At 37.9% G+C, this 22,884-nt stretch overlaps 2 protein-coding genes across 3 annotated transcripts in view; one reads left to right on the plus strand and one right to left on the minus strand.

Moving 5' to 3' along the window:
* ppt1 (palmitoyl-protein thioesterase 1 (ceroid-lipofuscinosis, neuronal 1, infantile)) overlaps window positions 1-22,884 on the minus strand; it is an 847,627-nt gene that overhangs the window by 118,905 nt on the left and 705,838 nt on the right. The window lies entirely within an intron of this gene.
* Window positions 1,266-22,884, plus strand: part of eloa (elongin A) — a 22,157-nt gene continuing 538 nt past the window's right edge. The window contains exons 1-13 of one of the 2 annotated variants that reach the window (XR_015515847.2): window positions 1,335-1,437; window positions 3,907-3,963; window positions 4,082-4,197; window positions 5,982-6,439; window positions 9,577-9,857; window positions 9,950-10,061; window positions 11,813-12,451; window positions 12,499-12,945; window positions 15,296-15,824; window positions 16,741-16,921; window positions 17,007-17,133; window positions 19,541-19,692; window positions 22,833-22,884. The exon at window positions 22,833-22,884 is cut by the window's right edge and continues 538 nt beyond it. Coding sequence is in view for 1 of the 2 variants with exons in the window: in NM_213455.1 (NP_998620.1) it covers window positions 1,366-1,437; window positions 3,907-3,963; window positions 4,082-4,197; window positions 5,982-6,439; window positions 9,577-9,857; window positions 9,950-10,061; window positions 11,813-11,965; window positions 15,727-15,824; window positions 16,741-16,921; window positions 17,007-17,133; window positions 19,541-19,692; window positions 22,833-22,884 (1,859 nt within the window). In the remaining variant the exon portion in view is untranslated. 2 annotated transcript variants of the gene reach the window in all.

Below are 22,884 nucleotides of genomic sequence, written 5' to 3' on the forward strand. Positions count from 1 at the left end.
ATAATATATATGCAAGAAGACCTCCTCCACCCCAGCTCCACCTGTGTTTAGATATGACAAGGGTTACATACATACAGTGCTTAATTTGTGAATTGCGAGGTCCCGGAAAAGATCAGGGTGACGTACCCGTCATGTTACCTGAGTATGTAGAGGTGTCTCGCACAAAATTGGAGAGCGTGGGGGGTTTTGATTGTCGCGGACGAAAATGAAGAAGATTGGGGAGTCGCGGAAGAAACTAAAAATGAACAGCGGATGAGGAGGAGGGCAGTTGAGGAGGGGCATCGGTAAAATGAGGTGCCGGATTGGATTTCAGAGGATCCGGATACGGTGTCTTCCGGCACAAATTAAGCCCAGCATATATATTATGTTTGCAGCAGCGTGTTATATTCTCAGATGGCAGGTCTTTGTATTTGCTGGCAGTAGCAGCTAGGTCTCAGTACAGTACTTGCACTGCCATAATATTTAAAGCAGCAGCGTAGCAGATCTACACCGCCAAGACCAAATATATCAACCTTATCATATACATAAATGTAACAGAGGCCAGCTAGTAAGTGCTGTGCAGGTAAGCATCCGACTCCCATGTGGAAGGTCGCTGGTTCGATCCCAGCTCAGAGCGGGTTGGGTGATGTAGGACCGGCGGGGTTACATTGGTGCCGTGACCCGGATGGGAGTGCGGTTTAGGGGGGTGAGTGTAACAGAGGCCAGCTTGCTGTGCAAGTAAACCTCACTCCACTGACCTCTAAAGGTGGTTTAACGACAGATGCCATGGTCTTTAGCCTCTTCGGTAGAGCACCTGGCTGGTTGCCGGTTCGTTATGAGCTCAGAGTGGGTCGGGTGATGTAGGACCAACGGGGTTACAAATACATTACCATAATAATTCAAGAGAGTGCCCATGGCAGAAATAGAACAAGAAAGAATTTCATTACAACACTGAAATAGAAAACAGTAACAAAAGGTAGGTGAAAGACCAAAACATTTCTTTTTTTTTTTTTTTTTTTTTTTTACAAAATCTCATTAGGCTTAAAAAATGTATTATTCTTATTAGTAATACGTTTAAGAGATAAAATATGTTGCATGAATTATGCTATGACATCATCAATGGCCCCAAAAAAGGGAAAAGTGCAATAAAATGTCATTATGCATCAAAAATATAACATTTTTCCAGCGCTATAGAGAGGAAAAATTCAGCAAGGAAAATGAGAAGGTATAAAACTGTTGACCTCATCAGGATGACTTTATGACCACTAGTGTGACGTTCTTCCGGAGTCTCCATTTGGAGAGACGGAAGTTCGCAGTAGTCTGAAACAACAGCAGGCCCCCACCGCTGCTGCTGCGGCTTCCGGGCAACATGTACCAGCTGTAAACATGGCGGAGGAGATACTGGAAGCAGTCGAGAAGTTGCAGTTAAGGCTCGGAGACAATCAAGAGCCTCGCAAGGTATGAAAGCCAGTCTTTTAGACGAAGCTAGCGATTAGCGTCGACCCCCTTGCCCCACGTATAGCTGTCTTAAACAGATGCTAGTGTCTAGCGTTAGCATGAAAACCGTGTTCCGTTTGCTATCCAGAAATCCCACGGATAACAATTACAACCGCAGCAGACCGTGAAATGGTTGATCGGTTGGGCTGCTCAATCTGAAACGTACAGTTTTCATCAAATGTTCCCCGAATCAGTCGATTGATTCAGCGAAATCAGACACTTTCTCCGAAGCTAGTGTTCAGCTATTAGAAATGACAACACAGCGATTTAATAGGATATCAGTGACAGATGTAGACAGGCCGTGAGTGCATGATACTCTATAAAATACGATTTCTTTTTTGTTGTACATAGCTTATGTTTCAAAATCTCGTGAGCTGACTAAGTAGATGGTATTGTTTGGTGTTAGAATGGTTTATATGCCTCAGAATATTGTCTAGATAGGCTGCTCAACTGGTGGAAACTGCCCACACTTCTGGTCGATGCACCCCCTTGTTTCTCTGTAGGCCACGACGACACTTTTAAAGTGCACTTACATGTTTGTTTAGGTAATTTGGTCATTCTGCCATTAAAAGTGAGTCTCGGATGGTTTACAGCTAGCTAATAACATTAGCACCATTGTTGTATTTGTGTACAACAAAATACTATGTTTTAGACATTTACCATGGCATTCATTAAACTGAGTATATATTGTCCTGGATTATCAGATGTCAGTATTTCCCAATCTATATTTGAGTGACTTTTTGGATACTTAATTGGTATGTTCTGTCTATATAGCTGTGCTTTGTTTGTGTATCATTGATACTCAAAGTGCACTTAAATGCTTGTTTTGGTAATCCTGCCATTAAAAGTGAGTCTTGGATGGTTTGCAGCTAGCTAATACCTTTGAACTATTGTTGTGCTTGTGTACAACAAAATAGTCCATGTAATAATTCAAAATAATTTTTAAACATTTACCATGGCATTCGTTGAAATGAGTCAATATCCTGGATAATCAGATGCCAGTTTTTTTATTTTATTAATAGTTGAGTCACTTTTTGAATAGTTAGTTTGTGTGTTTTGTTTATGTATCATCCTATTATATATTATCCTATCATGGACACTTTAAAAGTGCACTTTAATGCTTGTTTTGGTAATTCTGCCATTAAAAGTGAGTGTTTGATGGTTTACAGCTAGCTAATACCTTTAGGACTATTGTTGTGTTTATGTACAACAAAATAGTCCAAGTAATAACTCAAAATAATTTTTAAACATTTACCATGGCATTCGTTGAAATGAGTCAATATCCTGGATAATCAGATGCCAGTTTTTTATTTTTTTTTATTAATAGTTAAGTCACTTTTTGAATAGTTAGTTTGTGTGTTTTGTTTCTCTATCATCCTATTATATATTATCCTATCATGGACACTTTTAAAGTGCACTTTAATGCTTGTTTTGGTAATTCTGCCATTAAAAGTGAGTGTTTGATGGTTTACAGCTAGCTAAAAACATTAAGACTATTGTTTTGTTTGTGTACAACAAATTAATCCAAGTAATAACTCAAAATAGTCATGTGAATGTACCAGGGCATTCATTTTATTGAGTAAATACCATCTGGGATAATCAGATGCCTGCTTTTTATATATAGCTGAGTAACTTTTTGTATACTTGGTTTTTGTGTTTTGTTTATGTATCATCCTATTATATGTTATCCTATCATGGACACTTTTAAAGTGCACTTAGATATTTGTTTTGGTAATTCTGCCAATAAAAGTGAGTCATGGACAGTTTACAACTAGCTTTTAACTTTAAGACTATTGCTCTTTTTGTCTACAACAAAATACCATGTTTTTGGATTTGTACCATGGAATTCGTTGAAATTAGTAAATTTCATTCTGCATAATCGGATGCCAGTATTTCTAAATCTATATTTGAGTGACTTTTGTATACTTAATTTATTACGTCTAAATGGCTGTGTATTGTTTATGTATTATCCACACTTCTAAAGAACACTTAAATGTTTGTTGGTAATTCTGCCATCAAAAGTGAGTCTTGGATGGTTTACAGCTAGCTAATAACTTTAGCACTATTGTTGTATCTTTGTACAACAAACTACCATGTTTTTGGACATATACCATGGCATTCATTAAAATGAGTATATATCGTCCTGGATAATCAGTTTTTTTTATAATTAAGCGACTTTTTGTATGCTTCATTTGTATTTTGTGTTTATATGGCCGTTTTGTTTATGTATCACCATCTTTTCATGTATCGTTGACACTTTTAAAGTGTTTAAAGTTTTTAAAGATGTTTGTTTTGGTAATTCTTTAAATCATTGCTGAATTTTAGTTCTTATTGTTATGAACAAAAAAATCAAATTAATTCCTGCTATTACACCTTGTGTTACGCATATTTTTATTGAACATCATCTATCTTTCATCTTGTGCTGTCTAGCTTCTGAAAACTCTGAAGAGGCTGGGGGAGCTTCCTATGACGGTAGACATTCTGGTGGTAAGACCAAAACATTGCTTATAAGTTTAAAACCGTTATTCTTGGGTTTTGTCTAATGGTTGTTAAGTGCAGCTGCTTCTCCATCTTTGAGTGTTTGTTTTTTTTCTGATTCTTGCAGGAAACAGGCATTGGAAAAACTGTGAATTCTTTGCGCAAGCATGAATATGCTGGTGAGGCAGCGAAGAACCTTGTGGCAAAGTGGAAAAAGCTGGTGCCAGAGAAATCTGCAGACAGGTTAGCCTTCTGAAGAAATGTTGTCATTTCTATTTACATTTTTAGATAACAGGAATTGTGTGATTTTTATACATAGGTGTAAAATAAATGCTTGAATTCACATATATTTTTGTCAAAGCATGTGCTGCAGATTTTCTTAGTAAAGAATTGAAAACCGAAATGTCTGTTTTCTTTAGAATATCATTAACTGAACTGAACTCAAACAGTGAAATTTATACCAAACTGAACTAAATCTGTTTTAATTTAACTAGAGCTACACTCTCCTGTCTGCTGTACTTGCTAAAATGTTTTACAATCTGAAATATTTTTATGGATTTTTATTTTCGTTTCTTAATTTATGTTAGGCTGCTTTGACACACTCTACATTATTTAAAGTTCTATAGAACTTAAGGTTGTCAGAACAATTGAGTTCGGTACCAGTACCAACCTGACGGGTTGCAGGGAGCCCAGAGATAAGACATTTCTGCAGAAAAACTAGTTTTATTTAGGCTTCAATAAAAGCCATTTTTAATAAAAAAAACAAACAAACATTTTAGGGTCATTATTATTAGCTGCCTTAATTGCACTTTAAGCTGAATACTACACTACCTGACAAAAGTCTTGTCGCCTATCCAAGTTTTAGAAACAGCAAATAATAACTTGACTCCTAGTTGATCATTTGGTATTAGAAGTGGCTTATATGAAAGGCAAAGGCCTCTAGATTATGCTTGTTTCACCAAAGTAAAATATGATCATGCCTTGATTATTATTGATTTAATTAGGACAGTAAGGTCTGACTTTGCTTAGACAAAAGTCTCATCACTGAACAGAAATAATGTCCAGTATAGAATATAAAGTCCTGCTGCAGTGGAAACAGAATGAATATTGTGTCTGACTCCATCATGAGCTTGGAGGACTGCATCCATACATCTCTGCACTGACTCAAATCACTGATTAATAAAGTCATCTGGAATGGCAAAGAAAGCGTTCTTGCAGGACTCCCTGAGTTCATCAAGATTTTTTGGATTCATCTTCAATGCCTCCTCCATCCTACCCCGGACACACTCAATAATGTTTATGTCTGGTGACTGGGCTGGCCAATCATGGAGCACCTTGACCTTCTTTGCTTTCAGGAACTTGATATGGAGGCTAAAGTATGAGAAGCGCTATCCTGCTGGAGAATTTCTGTGGTTTGTATTGTAATGGGCAGCACAAATGTCTATACCTCAGGCTGATGATGTTGCCATCCGCTCTGCAGATCTCTCACACGCCCCCATACTGAATGTACCCCCAAACCAGGATTTTTCCTGCACCAAACTTGACTGATTTCTGTGCAAATCTTGGGTCCGTGCGGGTTAAAATAGGTCTTCTGCAGTATTTGTGATGATTGGGATGCAGATCAACAGATGATTCATTAGAAAAATCCACCTTCTGCCCCTTTTTCAAATGATCAACTAGAAGTCTAGAAAACTAGAAAACAAGTTGTTATTTGTTGCTCTTACAACTGGGACTTTTGTCAAGCAGTGTAGTATCTTCAAAAATATCTAGTCAAATATTATTTACTGTCATCATCATGGCAAAGATCAAAGAAATCAGTTATTAGAAATGAGTTATTAAAACTATTATGTTTAGAAATTTATTGAAGAAAATCTGTTAAACAGAAATTAGGGAAAAATAAAATCACGGGGGCTAATAAGTCAGGAGGGCTAATAATTCTGACTTTAACTGTGTGATGCTCAATGTGTGGTATTATCCTCTAATATAAGTGATTAATAAATCCATTTATGTTTGATGTTCACCGAAAGACCAAGTGTAAAAGATGGACGTTCCCACTCGCGCATCAGTGAGTCTGCCGGCCACAGACGGGTCCGGGAACGCTCTCCAGTGGAGCCTCCTCTTATGGAGGAGGAACAACATGAAGAAATGGGCTACCAACATGGCTACTCGCCGTCTCCTCCACAGTACAGACACAGCAGCGCTCCGCAGTATCAGTCAGATGAATACGAAAGCCCTCCGGAGGACGAGCCGGAGCCCAGTCCTCCACCAAATAACATTCGGCACAGCAAGCCACACAAAGAGCCAGTCAGAGAGCACAATTCCCAGGACCTGCGGGATCAGGAGAGACGAAAACAGAGGCCCGGGGCCGAGGAGAGGACTAACCGAGCGGACAGGGAACAACAGGGCGGGACGAGTCACAGATCTAAACACGATCGGCATTTAAGCTCACATGAGGGCAAGAGGGAGAAGAAAGGGGGAAGTGATGGTGAGAATGCTTTGATTTTTCTGTTTTGTTGTTGTGGTTGACATGACATTTGTGTATTGAAGACAAAAGGAAGTTGCTTTAATGCCTTTCTTTTTGGCAGATAAAAGCAATTTTGAACAATGCACTTATTTAAGTGTACTGTATTTTTTTTTATTATAATTTACAGTGCCATTAACATTTACGCTGGTTTAGTAAGAGTTTTTTTTTTTGTTACTTATTGAAGATACAAGGAAGGTGCTTTGCTGCCTTTTTTCAGATAAAAGTAATTATGGCCAAAAATACCCTTATTAATGGTGCAGTAGGTGATCTTCCACAATGCTAACAGCTTAGCATAAATCTCTGAATCACAGTCCCTCGCCTGCCGTCCAAAGGCACGCCTCCTAAAACAGGAGCACGCGCACCTTAAAGATGACAGCAGAACCCTCTCTCGTATGTTAAAAGCGACTAGTGCTTGCCTTGTCCGACGGCGTGCAGGAATTACACTCATTACTAAGCCAAACTGACATGCTATTACAGAGCGTCAGCCAATCAGATCGCTGTATGCAAATACACCAGCTAGACAGTGGCCTATTGCTGACTGAATTTCATTGGCTGACGCTGCTATGAGGATTGCTTCACACGGGGCTTCAGCGTCAACGCTCGACGAAAGGCGTGTCTGAAGTTGGATCTGAAGCGATCGTCATAGCAGTGTCAGCCAATGAAATTCAGTCAGCAATAGGCCACCGTCTAGCTGGTGTATTTGCATACAGCGATCTGATTGGCTAACGCTTCCATCAGCGCTTAAAGTTGAGCTAGTCCCAACTTCTGCAGCGAGCAATGCCTCTGAAGCGGCGCTGACAAATCCACAATGCAGTTCGGCAACGCTTGACGTCACCCTTTCAAAGTGAATGGGAAGCGTTGACGCTTACGCCCCGTGTGAATGGGGCATTAGATTTGCGTGGTAAACAATATAGGGAGAGACTAGGCAGAATAGCGCTATTTACTTGTGTTTTGTTGTTAAACTAATTAAAATCTACATCATCGATGCTGTAAAAGGTCCTTTATGAAACTGAAAATAGTCTTATCAATCTTTCACTGGAAGATTTTAGTGGCTGAACAACACTTCTGTGAAGATATAACCCATTTGTTACAACAACATCCAACGTTACATCAGCTTTGCGTGAAGCTAAAATAGTTTTAAAACAAAACATTACCTGTCTAAGAGAAATCCTTCAGCCATGGTGTCATCCTTTCTCCAGCATGCAAAGATAAATCCAATATTGATTCAGGTTTTTTAAAAAGTTTTGATTCGGCATGTTTTTGCCGATTGCGCACTCTTGTGCTCTCTTGTGAATGCCCAAACCACATCTATGCACAAACATCGGTCGGCGGAGCTGTTTGCAAATCTTAATTTGCTGGCAGACAGATTGGGCTACTTATCGGATTTATGGGAGATGTCGGCCCGACTCTATTTAATTGGATGAAATTTTATTGTTTTTTGCCTTACCCAAAATATAAAAATACATATAAATACGTTCAGATCATTTACTTTAATCATTACTATTGGAATGTGAAGAGACTTTCAACCAGCACAACAAGAAATATTTCTGAAGACAATCACCTACTGCACCTTTAAATATACTGTAATTTATTATTATTATTATTTTTGCAGTACAGTGACATTTGTTTCTTGTACTAAATATACTTGACAAGACTGTTACGCTGTGTTAATGGGAGTTTTTTTTTTTTTTCGTCAGAAATTTGATATTAATTTTTATTGTTTAGGAAAAATCTATTTAAAAATTCTTTATTTCAAGTAGAGATGAAACAATTATAGATTTTAGTTGTACGATTATAGTCTGAAGAATCATCACAGTTTCACTGTTATCACTGTCGATTATTCTGTGTTATAGTGGTATTTATTGCATGTTTGCATGTTCTCCCCGTGTTGGCGTGGGTTTCCTCCGGGTGCTCTGGTTTCCCCCACAGTCCAAACACATGCGCTATAAGTGAATTGGATGAAGTAAAATGGCCATATTGTATGTGTGTGTGAATGCAAGAGTGTATGGGTGTTTCCCAATACTGGCTCAAAGGACATCCATTGCTTAAAACATATGCTGGAATAGTTGGCGGTTCATTTTGCTGTGGCGACCTCTGATAAATAAGGGACTAAGTTGAAAGAAAATCAATAAATGAACAAATTGTTAAAAATAAATCTAAATAATTGTGACCTGTTTGGTTCAACAAGCATATACAGTCTTTTAACTGCCTCAGAACACACTGCTATCTTTAAGTGTTATGGTCAGGCCCACCCGAAATCTGCGCACGCAGAATTCCGCAGGTTTTCCACAGATTTTCTGCAGATTTTTAGCTCATCATTAATTCTGTTTATTTACTTGAGTAAATGTGTGTAAATCTATTTTTATTCAGTTTTTAATTAATTTCAGTAATATCATTGACTAATGTGAAAATGTTTATTTGATTTATGTACAATGCAGTTTGTACAGTATAATTTTCTGTCTTTTACTAGATATATTATATGACAAACTTGCTTTATTTGCCAAATAAAGTTAATCTAATTGGATTTGCATTTTAAACATTAAATAAAAGTTAAAAAGATATTAAATTTTATTTAATATATTAAAGTTTTAGTTATGATGCTTCAGAATAATTCCGCACAAATCTGCAGACTTTTACCAAAATTCTCTGCAGAAATAGCAAAAAATGTCCGCAGATTCCGTCTGACGCTAGTTATGGTTATTATTATGCTTTCCATTTGGGGAAAAAATGCATGGAGATTTGATTTCTGAAATCTGTTGCACTCCATTTAAAAGACTATTTTCTCTTTGATAGTCAAATTAAATAGAAAGTGTTTTTAAATTAGAATTATCTGCATTATTTAGCTTTTTTTTTCCCTCAATGGTCCTTCAGAAATCATTTTAATGTGCTGATTTGGTGCTTGTATACTATAATTTTTTGGTTTTCGTTAGGTTTAAATGTTTCCATATGTATGAATTATAAATATTTTTATCTAAAATACAGATGTTAAAAGACATGCATTTAGCTGAAATTGTGTTTTTTTTAATATTGCTATAAATATTAAGTAGTTAAATATTTCTTTTCCTAAAAAAAAATTTGCATCTACTTTTGTCTAACAGGAAAATCAAGAGAGAGGAGGGAAGTTCCAGGGTCAGTGGATGAGGATGAAGAGCCTTATGAGGCTCCGACCATGTCTTTTGAATCCTTTCTTACATATGATGCTCCCACCCCAACTAAAAAGAAAAAGCAGCCCTCCCGACCCCCTCAGCCCCCTGCCCCGCTTCCTTCTGCTTCCTCCTCCAAGTCCAGCAAAGCCAACGGGACCAGCAGTAAACGCTCAAAGCCATCCTCATCCTCTTCCTCAGTGACCACACCTGCTGTTCCAGAGAAACGCAAGAAGGTAAGGCTCAACCTGTTTTTCTGGCCGGGTGATGGGGAATCAGCTTTTCTGCAAGGTGTTGAAGGGTTGATGTTCTCTAAATGTCTCCTCAGGTTGTGGATGTGGTTCCCACACTTCCTGATATCCCTTTGCCAGCTATTCAGCCCTTCTACAGACCACTGCCCTCCATTGACCTCACGCCACTCTCCCCCCAGAGACGCAAAGGTACGCGTTTTTGACTTTAAGCGCAAGTTTAAGAATAAATTTACATAAAAAGAAATTTTGATTGACTTTGGGTATGTTTCTTTAACAAGTAATTCATCACTAATTACTAGTGCTGGGCAAAAATGAATAGATTAATCACATCCAAAATAAATGTTTGTTTTGACATAATATATGTGTGTATGTACTGTGTATATTTATTTATATACATGCATGTATATATTTGAGATGTTTATTTCTAGTTAGATGTAAAATGTATATCTATATGATACTAATTACAGACTCTCAGAGCTCTCTCAGAAATTGTAAATATTTAAAAATAGGGACTATTCTTACAAATAAATTGCATAGTTGCAATCTAAACAACTACATTGTCGATTAAAAAAGCCTCAAAAGTACATTTTGTTGTCTAACAACAGTAATATTTGTCAAACTGTAGCGTCTCTCTGTTTGTTGCTGGGTGTATGTGGGCGGAGTAATACACAAAGGTGAAAGGTGAAGAGGCCTTTGTGGGATGTTACTGGCGAAATATTGCATGGCTTTCAGCCAATCAGGTTCAAGAACCAGACAGAACTGTTGCGTGTATATATATATATATATATATATATATGTATATTCAAAACTATCTTTTATTTTGGATTTGATTAATATTTGCGCTACTAATTACATAATAAAAATTGTTGTACATATGATGTATAGTTGTAATTCACATAATCTAATTTGTCGTAAAAGTAATTTCATTTATATGTAATAAGTAATTTAATTACTTGACTTGATATTGCAAATCAACATAAATCTCAACACATGCAAATCACAAAGTAATCATAAAGAATATCATTTCTATCTATATTTCATACATTAACAAACATTTCATTGTTTCTTAAGCATATGTAATTGGAGGACAAAATGGAAAAATTTAAATAATTAAAAATATATATAAAAATCACCAAAATGATAGATCTTTATTGAAAATTTTTTTTTACAAATATATTTAAAAATCTATTTCTGATCATACGGGAATGCCTTCATAATTAAGGCAGTTATCTTTTTAAAAGCTCATTGCGGTTGTCGGCACAATAGCCCATTGGTTAGCGGGCTTACATATGAAGCGGAAGTGCGCCGGGCGTCCCGAGTTCGAATCCTGGTTCATTGACCTTTCCCAATCTTGCTTCTTTCGCTCTCCCACTTCACTTCCTGTCAAACTATTGTCCTGTCAAATAAAGGCAATAATGCCAAAAATAAATCTAAAAAAAAAAAAGCTCATCGTGGTCAAATGTGGTCAGCAGATTGCTGAGAACAGCCGTTTTAGGACAGTGTTTGGGTTGCTCAGAGTGACTTATGAGTCCTCTTCTTCACTCCTAATGTTTACTGATTCAGGAGCTAGTTTTAGTGCTAAAATGATGACCCACTCTAAGAGCACACGTTTCAGAGTCATAGATTTAAGATGTACGTTTTTCTTTTAAATTGTAAAAATCTTCTAATACAGTGAGTTTTGAGCAGTTGTTTTGGATGTTTATTTCTGTAACACAATATATCAGACCGGTGTTTATTTGTTTAGTATTTTTAGGTAAAAAAAAAAACAATGTAAACTCTAAACTTTTTTTTTCAGGACCAAACTTACCAAAAGAATAAAATGGCAAGTGTGATCCCACTATCAGTCAGACGAAATAAAACCTGACTTTAATTTTAAATAAGTGTAAAAATCCCAGTTATTCTGTCAGTATGTTTAAAACCAACATGTTTTTTTCTTCCAGTTCCAGTGTCAAATGAGGAAGAGGATGGTGGCTACACAGGGCGACGGCTGAACTCTAAAATGGTGGTGTACTCCGGGTCCAAGACTGCATATTTGCCCAAAATGATGTCCCTGTATGAGCAGTGCATTAGAGTCCTGCAGAACAACATCGACTGTGAGTGTTCTCATGCTCTGATCTCTTGTTTTATTTAAGTTGTAATTGTAATATTTACAACTCCGTTAATGAACGCTACAGCAGTCTATAGTATTAACTGAATGAAATTCTAGGGCTGTGCTATTAATCGAAAATCCGATTTCGATTTTGGCCTCTAACGATTATGAAAAACCAATAATCGAGATTAACGATTATTCCATTATTTACCGCCCCTTTCCAGTTGTAAACATTTGTTGCTCTTAAAAGCGCAAACTAAACGTGTGTGCGGCGCACAGACACAGAAGCATGCGGTCAGCATTCGGTCTCATTCACACACTGACGAGCAGAGCATCTAAAGCCATCTTAATGCGAGCGCTTTAATGGTCAAATAGGTGTCAAAACGCGGTGTTTAGTGATTATTCATATTAACCTTCATTTGTGTAATAAACAAACGAGTTGAGAATCAAAAGACACGTGAAAGAGAAACCATTAAAGTGAAAGCGCGGAGTATTCCTGCTGCCGCCTGTTTTTATCATCATTATTTAAATAAGGAGAAAATCCCTCGCTGCTCTTGATTGAAGGACTTTTGTAGCTTAAGTGTTTTTCTTTCAGTGAAGATGCTTAAAGCACAGTTTGTTTCTTATTTTTTATTCTATTGTTTTTATTTCTCTTTCCTTTGCTGGGAGGAAAAAACTGTATACAGTTGGAGTCCGAATTATTAGCTAATATTAGCAACCCTTTTCCTCCAATTTCTGTTTAATGGAAAGAAGATTTTTTTCGATACATTTCTAAACATAATAATTTTAATAACTCCATTTCTAATAACTGATTTCTTTTATCTTTGCTATGATGACAGCACACAATATTTAACTAGATATTTTTCAAAATACTAGCATTCAAATTCAAAGTGCGATTCAAAGGCTTAATTAGGGTAATTAGGCAAGTCATTGTTTAACAGTAGTTTCTTCTGCAGACAATAGAAAACATATATTGCATAAAGGGCAGGGCCGGATTAACCAATGGGCCTTATGGGCACAGGCCAAGGGGCCCGTGCGCACTAGGGGCCCCTGCGAGGGGGGAGAAAAAAAAAGACAATTTCGGAGTGTCTTTTTTGGCTAAATGCAAATAGCGCATCTAGTTGGAATAAGCTATTCAGGGATTACGCCCATCGATGCCTGATTGATAGAGACAAGATGAGTATAGAGCTGCTATTAATAACAGTCGCAGTGGCGCACCTTGTAAGGCGCCCCGCATCATCTTTTGACGTGATTAATCATAAACTCGGTTTGAATCCACCATCAGCTGAATTCGTGCTACTTTTTTTTTCCCCCATTACATATCAGATTGAAAATATATTTATATTTAACAGGAAGGAAACATTTTTAAAAAATAATGCAAATGTGATATAAAGTCACAAGTGGCTCATGGGTATTTAATAATGTTTAGCCTTATTATTATAGGTGCCTCCCTCTCTGCAAAAACTATATTGCTCAGACAACTGTATTTCCTCTGAGCAAAAAAATCGCGAACACATATTAATATTATTATTATATTTAAATTGCCTTTCTTTCTTTAACTAAACAGAATGCTGTAATTGGTCAAGCGCGGAAACGTCCGTTTTGTAATAACCCCCACTAAACTGAGCGGACTGTGGTGTACGTTATATCTGTCATAGATCAAAAATGAGTGGACAAGTGGATTTAGCAAACGCGAGAGAAAGAGGAGAGGAGGCATCTTTATTGAGGCATTTTCCATACACACCATATTTAAACAGACCCATGATCAGGAGAATGAGAGTACAGAAGAAGACGTTATGGTAACTTTAAATGATGAATAGCTAGCATTAAAAAGGCGGAGGAGGCCGGCAGCGCAGCGCGGACTGGATTCATCGTGTGAGAGACAGACAGAAAAGGAGAGAGGGAGAGAGAGAGAGAAAGGCCCAGAAGAGGAGAGAGACGGGAGAGAAGAGGTATAGTGTGTGTGATTTCGGATACTTTTAGGTTTATAATCAAGTCTTCATCACGAGAAGAGTAGAGAAAATACAGGGATTCATAGACTCAGATTCATAGAACTCAGATTCATAGAACTGGATTGGAGAAGCATTGTGCGTTATATGCCATGGCAATAATATGCTTTATAAGTTTGTAAAAGCAATACATTAAAATACCCTTAAAAAAAAAAAAAAAAAAAAATATATATATATATATATATATATATATATATATATATATATATGTATATGTATGTGTGTTTTGGTGCACTCTTCACATTTTCGATTTTTTTCGTGACATTTTTATTTTAGACACCGTTTCTATTTTTGCGGCATGTTTAGCTTGTGTCGCATGTTTTGCGTGCACTTCACATTTTTAATTTTTTTGTGACATTTCTATTTTAGACACCGTTTCTATTTTTGCGACACATGTTTAGCTTGTGTCGCATGTTTTGCGTGCACTTTACAGTTTAGATTTTTTTTCGTGACATTTCGATTTTAGACACCGTTTCTATTTCTGCGACACATGATTAGCTTGCGTCGCATGTTTTGGTGCACATCTCACATTTTCGATTTTTTTCGTGACATTTCTATTTTAGACACGGTTTCTATTTTTGCGACACATGTTTAGCTTGCGTCGCATGTTTTGTGAAGGCACGGTGTAAGGCACTTGACCAGCCAGTGCACACAGCTGCCTACTGACCAATCAGAGCACCCCAGGCCAACCGGTTGATCAAGAGAGCACATCAGCTTTCAGATTAATCAGCGCACGTACGGCCCATGAAGAGCACATCAGCTTTCAGATTAATAAGCGCACGTACGGCCACCTGACCAACCAGAGGACCCAGGGTCCAACTGACCAGTCAGAGCACACTAGGCAACCTGACCGATCAGAGCACCCTAGCTTTGTAACGTTTAGATTTTATAAACCGTTTCTATTTCTGCGACACATGATTAGCTTGCGTCGCATGTTTTGGTGCACACTTCACATTTTCGATTTTTTTCGTGACATTTAGATTTTAGACACCGTTTCTATTTTTGCGGCACATGTTTAGCTTGTGTCGCATGTTTTGCGTGCACTTCACATTTTGTTTTTTTTTATCTATTTTAGACACGGTTTCTATATATAATATATATATATATATATATATATATATATATATATATATATATATATATATATATATATATATATATATATATATATATAAAAATATATATATATATATATATATATATATATATATATATATATATATATATATATATATATATATATATATATATATATGGGCAGGTAGGGGGCCTTAAAAGACAATGTGCCCAGGGGCCCCTGAGTTCTTAATCCGGGCCTGATAAAGGGGCTCATAATATTGACCTTAAAATGGGTTTAAAAAAAATATAAACCTGCTTTTATTCTAGCCGAAATAAAACAAATAAGACTTTCTCCAAAAGAAAAAATATTAGTGGACATACTGTTAAAATCCCTTGCTCTGTTAAACATCATTTGGGAAATATTTATTTTTAAAAGAATTCTCAGGAGCGCTAATAATTTTGACTTAAACAGTAATCGTTTTGAATAATCGTGATTACAATCATATTCTTCATGTGGCTGAGTTTTTTACTCCACAGCATTTGAAAGCATGTTATTATATTTCATCAAACTTTATGAAAACTTTCATTAATGTCATTCATCTTAAATGAATCATATCCAAGATGCCATTGCAGTTTCATAATTGTCTGTTTACAGTCCGTTTTTTACTGAAATGATGCGTTTTTTTCTCTGTCTTAGCAATTGATGAAGTGGGCGGAGTCCCGTATGAAATTTTAATGCCGGTTCTGGAGAGATGCACTCCGGAGCAGCTTTACCGGATTGAGCAGTGTAATCAGGTGTGTGTCAACTCAATCATGGGCAGACTAGAAGTGTCACGGTTCGAATCTCGTCTCTGTACTGGACCTACTGGTTACTTCATCTGTTCTATTCTAGTTTTGATATATTTACAGTAGGAAATGTATTAATTATCCTCATGGAACATGATCTATATCAGGGTTTTTCAAAGTCGTGGGCCTCCCTTTTGACACAACTTATCCATTGGTGCCCCCCTCCTCCCAAACACGCACGCACGTCTCATGCTGTCATTAGCCTAAATATCTTGACAAACCACACATAAAGGTCGTGGTTCATCAGCTGGTCCTGTCAACGTAAATCCTAAACTCAAATACTGATCATCCTATCGTCGTCTTTTGGGTTAAAGCCCTGAACTTGAACGCTTTGAATCGGGGGGTCTCAGAAAACCGATCCATTGTATTAGCAGCATAGACTGTAAATTAGCAGGCATATACCTGTATTGGCGGGCTTGCCAAACAGAAGCGAATTCACAGCTATGGCCTTCTGGGTAAAAAAGTTTTTCTTATTTTTGACGTATTATTTTTTTTTTTTAGCTTTGTTTAATTAAAACATTTAAAAATAATAGAAAATACATATAATAATTAAACTTAATAATTAGATTTTTATTATATAATATTTTTTTCCCGCGCCTCCCCTGACATGCTCTGGCGCCCCCCAGGGGAGGCGCGCCTCACACTTTGAAAACCCCTGATCTATATTTAATATTCAAGTTATTTTTAGGGCAAAAAAAAATCTCTTTTTGACCCATAAAATATACCCAATGCAATTTAAGACGCATATTTATTGAAGTCGCACTGAAAAGTGCAGTATTATTGAAAAATCTCCCGTTCAGAACTTTGCATGAGCATTAAGAGCTCGTTTTAAACAGATCTGCCATCTGAAAGAGTCTCTTTTCAGTCTTTCACAGAAGAGTCGGATGATCTTTGGATGAAACACTGTCAGCGGGATTTTAAACATGCAGCTCCTCAGGAGTATGAATCCTGGAGGGAGCTGTACCTGCGCCTCCATGAGGAACGGGAGGAACGTCTGCGCAAGCTCACCATGAACATCAGCTCTGCCCATGCAAACAAACCTAAACGTACTCACAGATGGCTCTCGTTAGTCCGTTTATTTCATGAATCTGATCACAAGTGCAAATGTTTTATATTTTTCACTTTTTCCAGTGCGGCAGGTTAAAATGGCGTATGTCAACTCTGCCGTTAAGCCTCCGAGAGATGTGCGCCGCAGACAGGAGAAGTTTGGCACTAAAGACGGTTCTTTCAGCACAAGCGCTGCTCCTCCATCTGCCAAGTGAGTCAATTCAGCATTAGTCACACAGATGACCTTGTTTATCATGACATTTTTCTTTGTTTTCTTTTGACTATTAAGATAACGTCTGTTTATTAGGACTTCTAAAGTACATATTCTGCATGATCTTATTCTGCATCTCTAATCCTCATCAATGCCTAAACCCAACTACTATCTTGTTAAATATTAATAAACCACAACTTAGTAGTTTACCGAGCTGAAGTCATAGTTAGTGGTTAGTTAATATTTAGAATTGTACCTTAAAATAAAGTGTGACCAACTTAACAAAACTAGCTTTTCAGAAAATGAAAATGTTGTAGCTGCGTTTAAATATGATGTTAGTTCTTGATTTGCTTTGCACAAAAGTGTCTGGTAAATGACTAAGGGCTCAATTTTGATGATCCAGGCGCAAAGTCTGAAGCGCAGGATGCAAAAGCATTAAGGGTGTGTCAGAATCCACTTTTGCTATTATAAGAACGGAAAAATATGCTTTGCGCCGTGGCGCATGGTCTAACAGGGTTGAGCTTATTCTCTCAATGAGTTATAGGTAGGCCCACACGGAATCTGTGCACACAGAATTCCGCAGATTTTCCGCAGAATTCTGCAGATTTCTGCCGTTTTTTAGCCCATTATAAATTGTTTATTTACTTGAGTAAATGTGTAAATCGAAATTTATTCAGTTTTTATTCAGTAATTTATTACTTTTTATTTAATATATTAAAGTGTACGTTATGATACTCCACTGGATATTCCCAAAATAATTCCGCAGAAATCCGCAGATTTTTACCAAAATTCTCTGCAAAAATAGCAAAAAAACGTCCGCAGATTCTGTCTGGCCCTAGTTATAGGTGTCTTTTGAGAATAAACCAATCAGAGTCTCATCTCCCATTTATTTTAAGAGTCAGTTGGGTTGCTCCATAGCGCATTTGCTATTTACATGGCGGACTTTGTAAGTGGAAAAACTGAATGCTTCACTCGAGAGAAAACAGTTAAACAGAGCATCTACAGGCGAGAATGAGAGATGAGCCTCCTCATTCTTTACTTTCACTTTCACTCTTGTGTATAAGGAAACGTGTTGTACGCACAGACATCCATTAGCCTATGCATAATTAATTTCATTTGTTAAGCGCAAAGATTTGTTTCAAAACTATTTCTAAATTCAGTTCTAATTTCCAGCAAACAGTGAATGAACAATAATAACGAAGTGTGTTCAAAAACTGAGTTATATCCTAATACACATGCTGTGCCCCATATGGTCTGAAACCTGACAGGTGGGCAAATCTAAGCTTGTTTTTAATTAAATAAATATAAATATTCATATAATAAATAATACTAATAATAATAATAACATTATGCAAAGCAAATTGTCATGAATAAACTAAAAAAGCCCCCCCCAAAGATGAAGAAGGCATGGAGGCAGTGGTGTTTATATTAATGTAGGCTAGAAAGTTATGATTTTTGTAATATTTTAATCCTTTAATTCTTTTTCATTTGTAAAGATATTTGTGTGTTGCTGTACATCCTGTGTGTATTAAGCGTGTTTAAGCGAGGCACACAACTAAAGCCTGGTTTATTCTTTTGCGTCAAGTGACCGGCGTGACCCACGGCGCATGCAACGCACGTAGCTGTGCATATATACTTCTGCGCGGTGTCTCTATTGGTCTGCATTAACACTTCCGAAACACTAGTTGGCAGTGAGGTGTTAATGCTCCTCTGTGTCGAGTTTCTTCACTGCTGTTTTGCGTTTCCTGAACACTTCCTGGATGTACAAGTGGCTCAAACTCGCTCATTTTGAGGCAGGAACCGGCGGACGTGCAGCAACTTTTACTATGAGGTAAACACAAAACAAAACTTTCCATCCGGAGCTCCTTCACGGGACTCCACACTAGTAAACAATCGCTCGCGTCCAGCTTGCGCCATTCGTGCGGCTCTCGGTCCCGCCCAGACTCGTCAGCGCTATCAAGCCAACCAATCACAGAGCTTGCGCTACGTGTTTGTTGCGACGTGGTTAAATTTTTTGAGAGGTGCACATCAGCGACGCCGAAGGCCACGGTGAAGGGCTATGCGTCAACGCCGTAGCATACGCCGGCGTTTGACACAGAAGTATAAATCAGCCTTAACGCGCTCTGCGCTGGACTTTAGACCTGCTTTGATCTGGTCTATTGTGTAGTCTACTATAGTTCCACAAAATAACAACGCGGCAGCAATGCGCCTCAACACGCCCCTTTTTTAGACTAAAACGCCTATGGGTGCACATATGAGTGCAAATGCATTTGCTATTTAAACAGCGGTGTGCAAAACGCCAATACGACTCTTGTGCCGAGCTGAAACTCGCAAACAACAATTGCGCTGCGCCTTGCACCGCATTGTGCCGGGTGTATGATAAATGTTGATTCTTCTTCTTCTGCAGGATCAGACCAGCAACAAACTACAGCATTCAGAGCAAACCCAGTGATGGAGGTCAGTCTTCGTTTAGCAGTCCTGCCCCAGAGTCGTCCTCGCGCTCCTCTGCTCCCAGCAGTGCTGCAGGACACAGTGCCAGAGACAAACCACAAGTCAAAAGTAAGTCGAGAGGAAACCATAGTGCTCCAGTGGTGCTGATATTAGGGATGCACCCAAATTAAAAATCTGGGCTGAAACCGACAATTAGGAATGGACTTGGCTGATGATGAAAATGACTTTATTTTTTTATTTTATTGAATAATATAAAGTGCTTTTGTAAGATGTGATTTAGGGGCGTGGTTAGGTAGGTTAGCCACACCTAATACCTTAAAATCCGAGAATTTAACTGAAAACAAACAGGAAGCGCATTTTCAGATTTTAATTTTAGATTACAAAAACAATCTATTTTTTTCCCTAATGACATGCACAGATGAATTGTTCACCACAAAACTAGCAATGTGAGCTGTCAGTTTTGACAATAAACAAAAGATGGTGAAGAGGAGGTGTGTATTAGGTTGTAATATCTCTCCCCAAACCATTTCCAGATCTTTCTAAATGAAATGCCTACTTTACTACATCCAATCAGCTCACGGTTTCGCTCGGAACTGCTTCATAATACGAAGAAGAAAAATAACGATTGCAGATTCTTAGGGGTGTAACAGATCAGGGTGGATTGCCTTTGTACTGATTTGTACAGATCACAACCCACAGTTCGGATTAATCCATTTTAATCATGTATGAATGCATTTAGGCTTTCCTGTAAAATATATATAATATAATATAATAAAGGGACTAAGCCAAAAAAGAAAATGAATGAATATATAAATAATTTATATCTTTACAGTTCTGTGATGGTTGGGTGGGGGTAGGCTTTAAAAAATACAAATTATTGGGTAATTTAATAGATAGCATAAAAAATTCTACTGTATGTTACTGTGACTGTTGGGTTTAAGTTGGGTTGGAGGTAGACGTTGATAAAATACAACAAATGTGAAATTTAAATAATGTAAATAATTTTCGTTAACTTTCTGCCGCAACTGTATATGATTTAGCAACAAACAAAATATTAGGGTAAAACAAACTATCATATTTTAAAGACATGGCGGAAGGAAATAGACTTTAATGCAGTGCTTTTTGTCTGATGTGAAACCCACTTCATATCGTATATCTAACAGGCAGTGAAGATCGCTGATATTTAAAGAAATCAGATCTTAAACGTGACAATTTTAAAATGGAAAGACGTCATCGGAAGTCATTAGACTGCCTCGCTGAAAATTAGAAGTCTGTGTGTATATTGCTCATTTAGTTAACACAGAAGATGTTGCATGACAATTTTTGAATATGTATAAATTGTTAAATAGGATAATCGGTAAAACATTTTAAATAATATAGAATTTTTTGTTAGTTTTCTTGGTCTTTAATTTTTAACGTTGCAAATACAAACAACTTATTGGAGATTTATATAATCTTGTCCTTTTTGAGTAAGTTACTCTTTACTTTTTACTCATGAGTACATTTTTAATGAGTTATTTTTTATTTTTACTTAAGTAGATTTATAGACATGTAACTTTACTTTTACTTGAGTACAAGATTTAATTAGTCTTTCCACCTCTGACAAAGAAAATGTGTTGTAGCGTCACTGAACAGATAACAAGACTCAGCAATGAGCGTCTCGAAGTGAGCTGTATATATATATGTGTGTGTAATCAGCACTTGAGCAGCATCAGCTCAGCTGTGTGTTTGCAATCAGTCAGGATGAGGAACCGGTTTTGTGTGTGTGGAGGATGACTGGTTCTTGTAGTCCATTTACCAGCAGATTTGTAGTCCTATAGGAGTGTGAATTGTTTCCAGCGATCTCTGATGGTTAGATCGCTGTTTATTGTGACAGAATTTTTATTTAACTGATTATTTCTTCATTTAATTTTTTTAATAATTTAATTACAGCTTCTAAATTCTGTTTGATGAAACCAAAAGGGGCGAGGCAGTGGCACAGTAGGTAGTGCTGTCGCCTCACAGCAAGAAAGTCGCTGGGTCGCTGGTTCAAACCTCGGCTCAGTTGGCGTTTCTGTGTGGAGTTTGCATGTTCTCCATGCCTTCGCATGGGTTTCCTCCGGGTGCTTGCGCGCGCGCACGCGCACTAACACACACAAGCACCAAGCAGAAACACAGGCGTTTGCTGTTATATCAACTCAAAGGCTTGTAATACCATGTATCAAGTACCAATGTAATACCAAAAGGTTTTATATAAAGGTATATAAATACTGAGTCGCGCCAGCTCCGGGCTGCAGCGCACATTACTCTCGGGCCGATTCCGGCGCGGATGCGGCAGCGTCGACTCGCTTACGGCCGCCGCATCTGGCCCGATTGAGTCCACAAGCATCCAGAGTCCGGCAGCCGGAGCCGGGCTGAGTGGTAAGTCTCTGGCAGGCGAGAATCTAGCCAGAACTGGCCCGAGTGTATTTTGCTATCTGGGAAAACTCTCTCTCTCTCTCTCTCTCTCTCTCTCTCTCTCTCTCTCTCATTCACAGGCAAAGCTCTCTCTCTCTCTCTCTCTCTCTCTCTCTCATAGCAATATCCGCGATATTGCTAGACAGCCTGCTCCCGTCCCAAATTAAACCCGTTACCGACCGCTCCCGCGATTTATTCGGAAATTTGGGACAGCCGCGGGAATGCAGACCTCTACCCCACAGTCCAAAGACATGCGGTACAGGTGAATTGGGTAGGCTAAATTGTCCGTAGTGTATGAGTGTGTGTGTGTGGATGTTTCCCAGAGATGGGTTGCGGCTGGAAGGGCATCCGCTGCGTAAAAACTTGCTGGATAAGTTGGCGGTTCATTCCGCTGTGGCGACCCCGGATTAATAAAGGGACTAAGCCGACAAAAAAATGAATGAATGAATGAAACCAAAAGTGTCTTGCGGTACTGATTTGTAATAAATGGAAAGCAAATGACATTTGTCGTCTCCTCTTTTTGGCTAATTCGAAAAATGGTCCAATCCGTGACTAAACCATAATGTGGTCCGAACAGTGAGATTTGTGATCCGTTACACCTCTACAGCCTCTGGTTCAGTTGGACTTTTTAAGAGCAGCTATGATTGGTCAGGAGACACTGTGTAGTGATTCTTGAACTTTAACTGTCCTAACAAAAGAAAACAAAAATACAGTGTAGTCTGAACTCGGCTTTACATTACATTGAACAGTTAAACCATTGAAAGTGAATTGCATGCCTTGTATGTTGATCTCTTGTGCTCTTTCTTTTTCAGAAATTGCCCCGATGATGGCTAAGACTATCAAAGCTTTCAAGAACAGATTTTC

Source organism: Danio rerio, chromosome 19 (assembly GCF_052040795.2).
Source record: "Danio rerio strain M-AB ecotype USA chromosome 19, GRCz13ab, whole genome shotgun sequence".
In the NCBI taxonomy this organism is placed as follows: domain Eukaryota; kingdom Metazoa; phylum Chordata; class Actinopteri; order Cypriniformes; family Danionidae; genus Danio; species Danio rerio.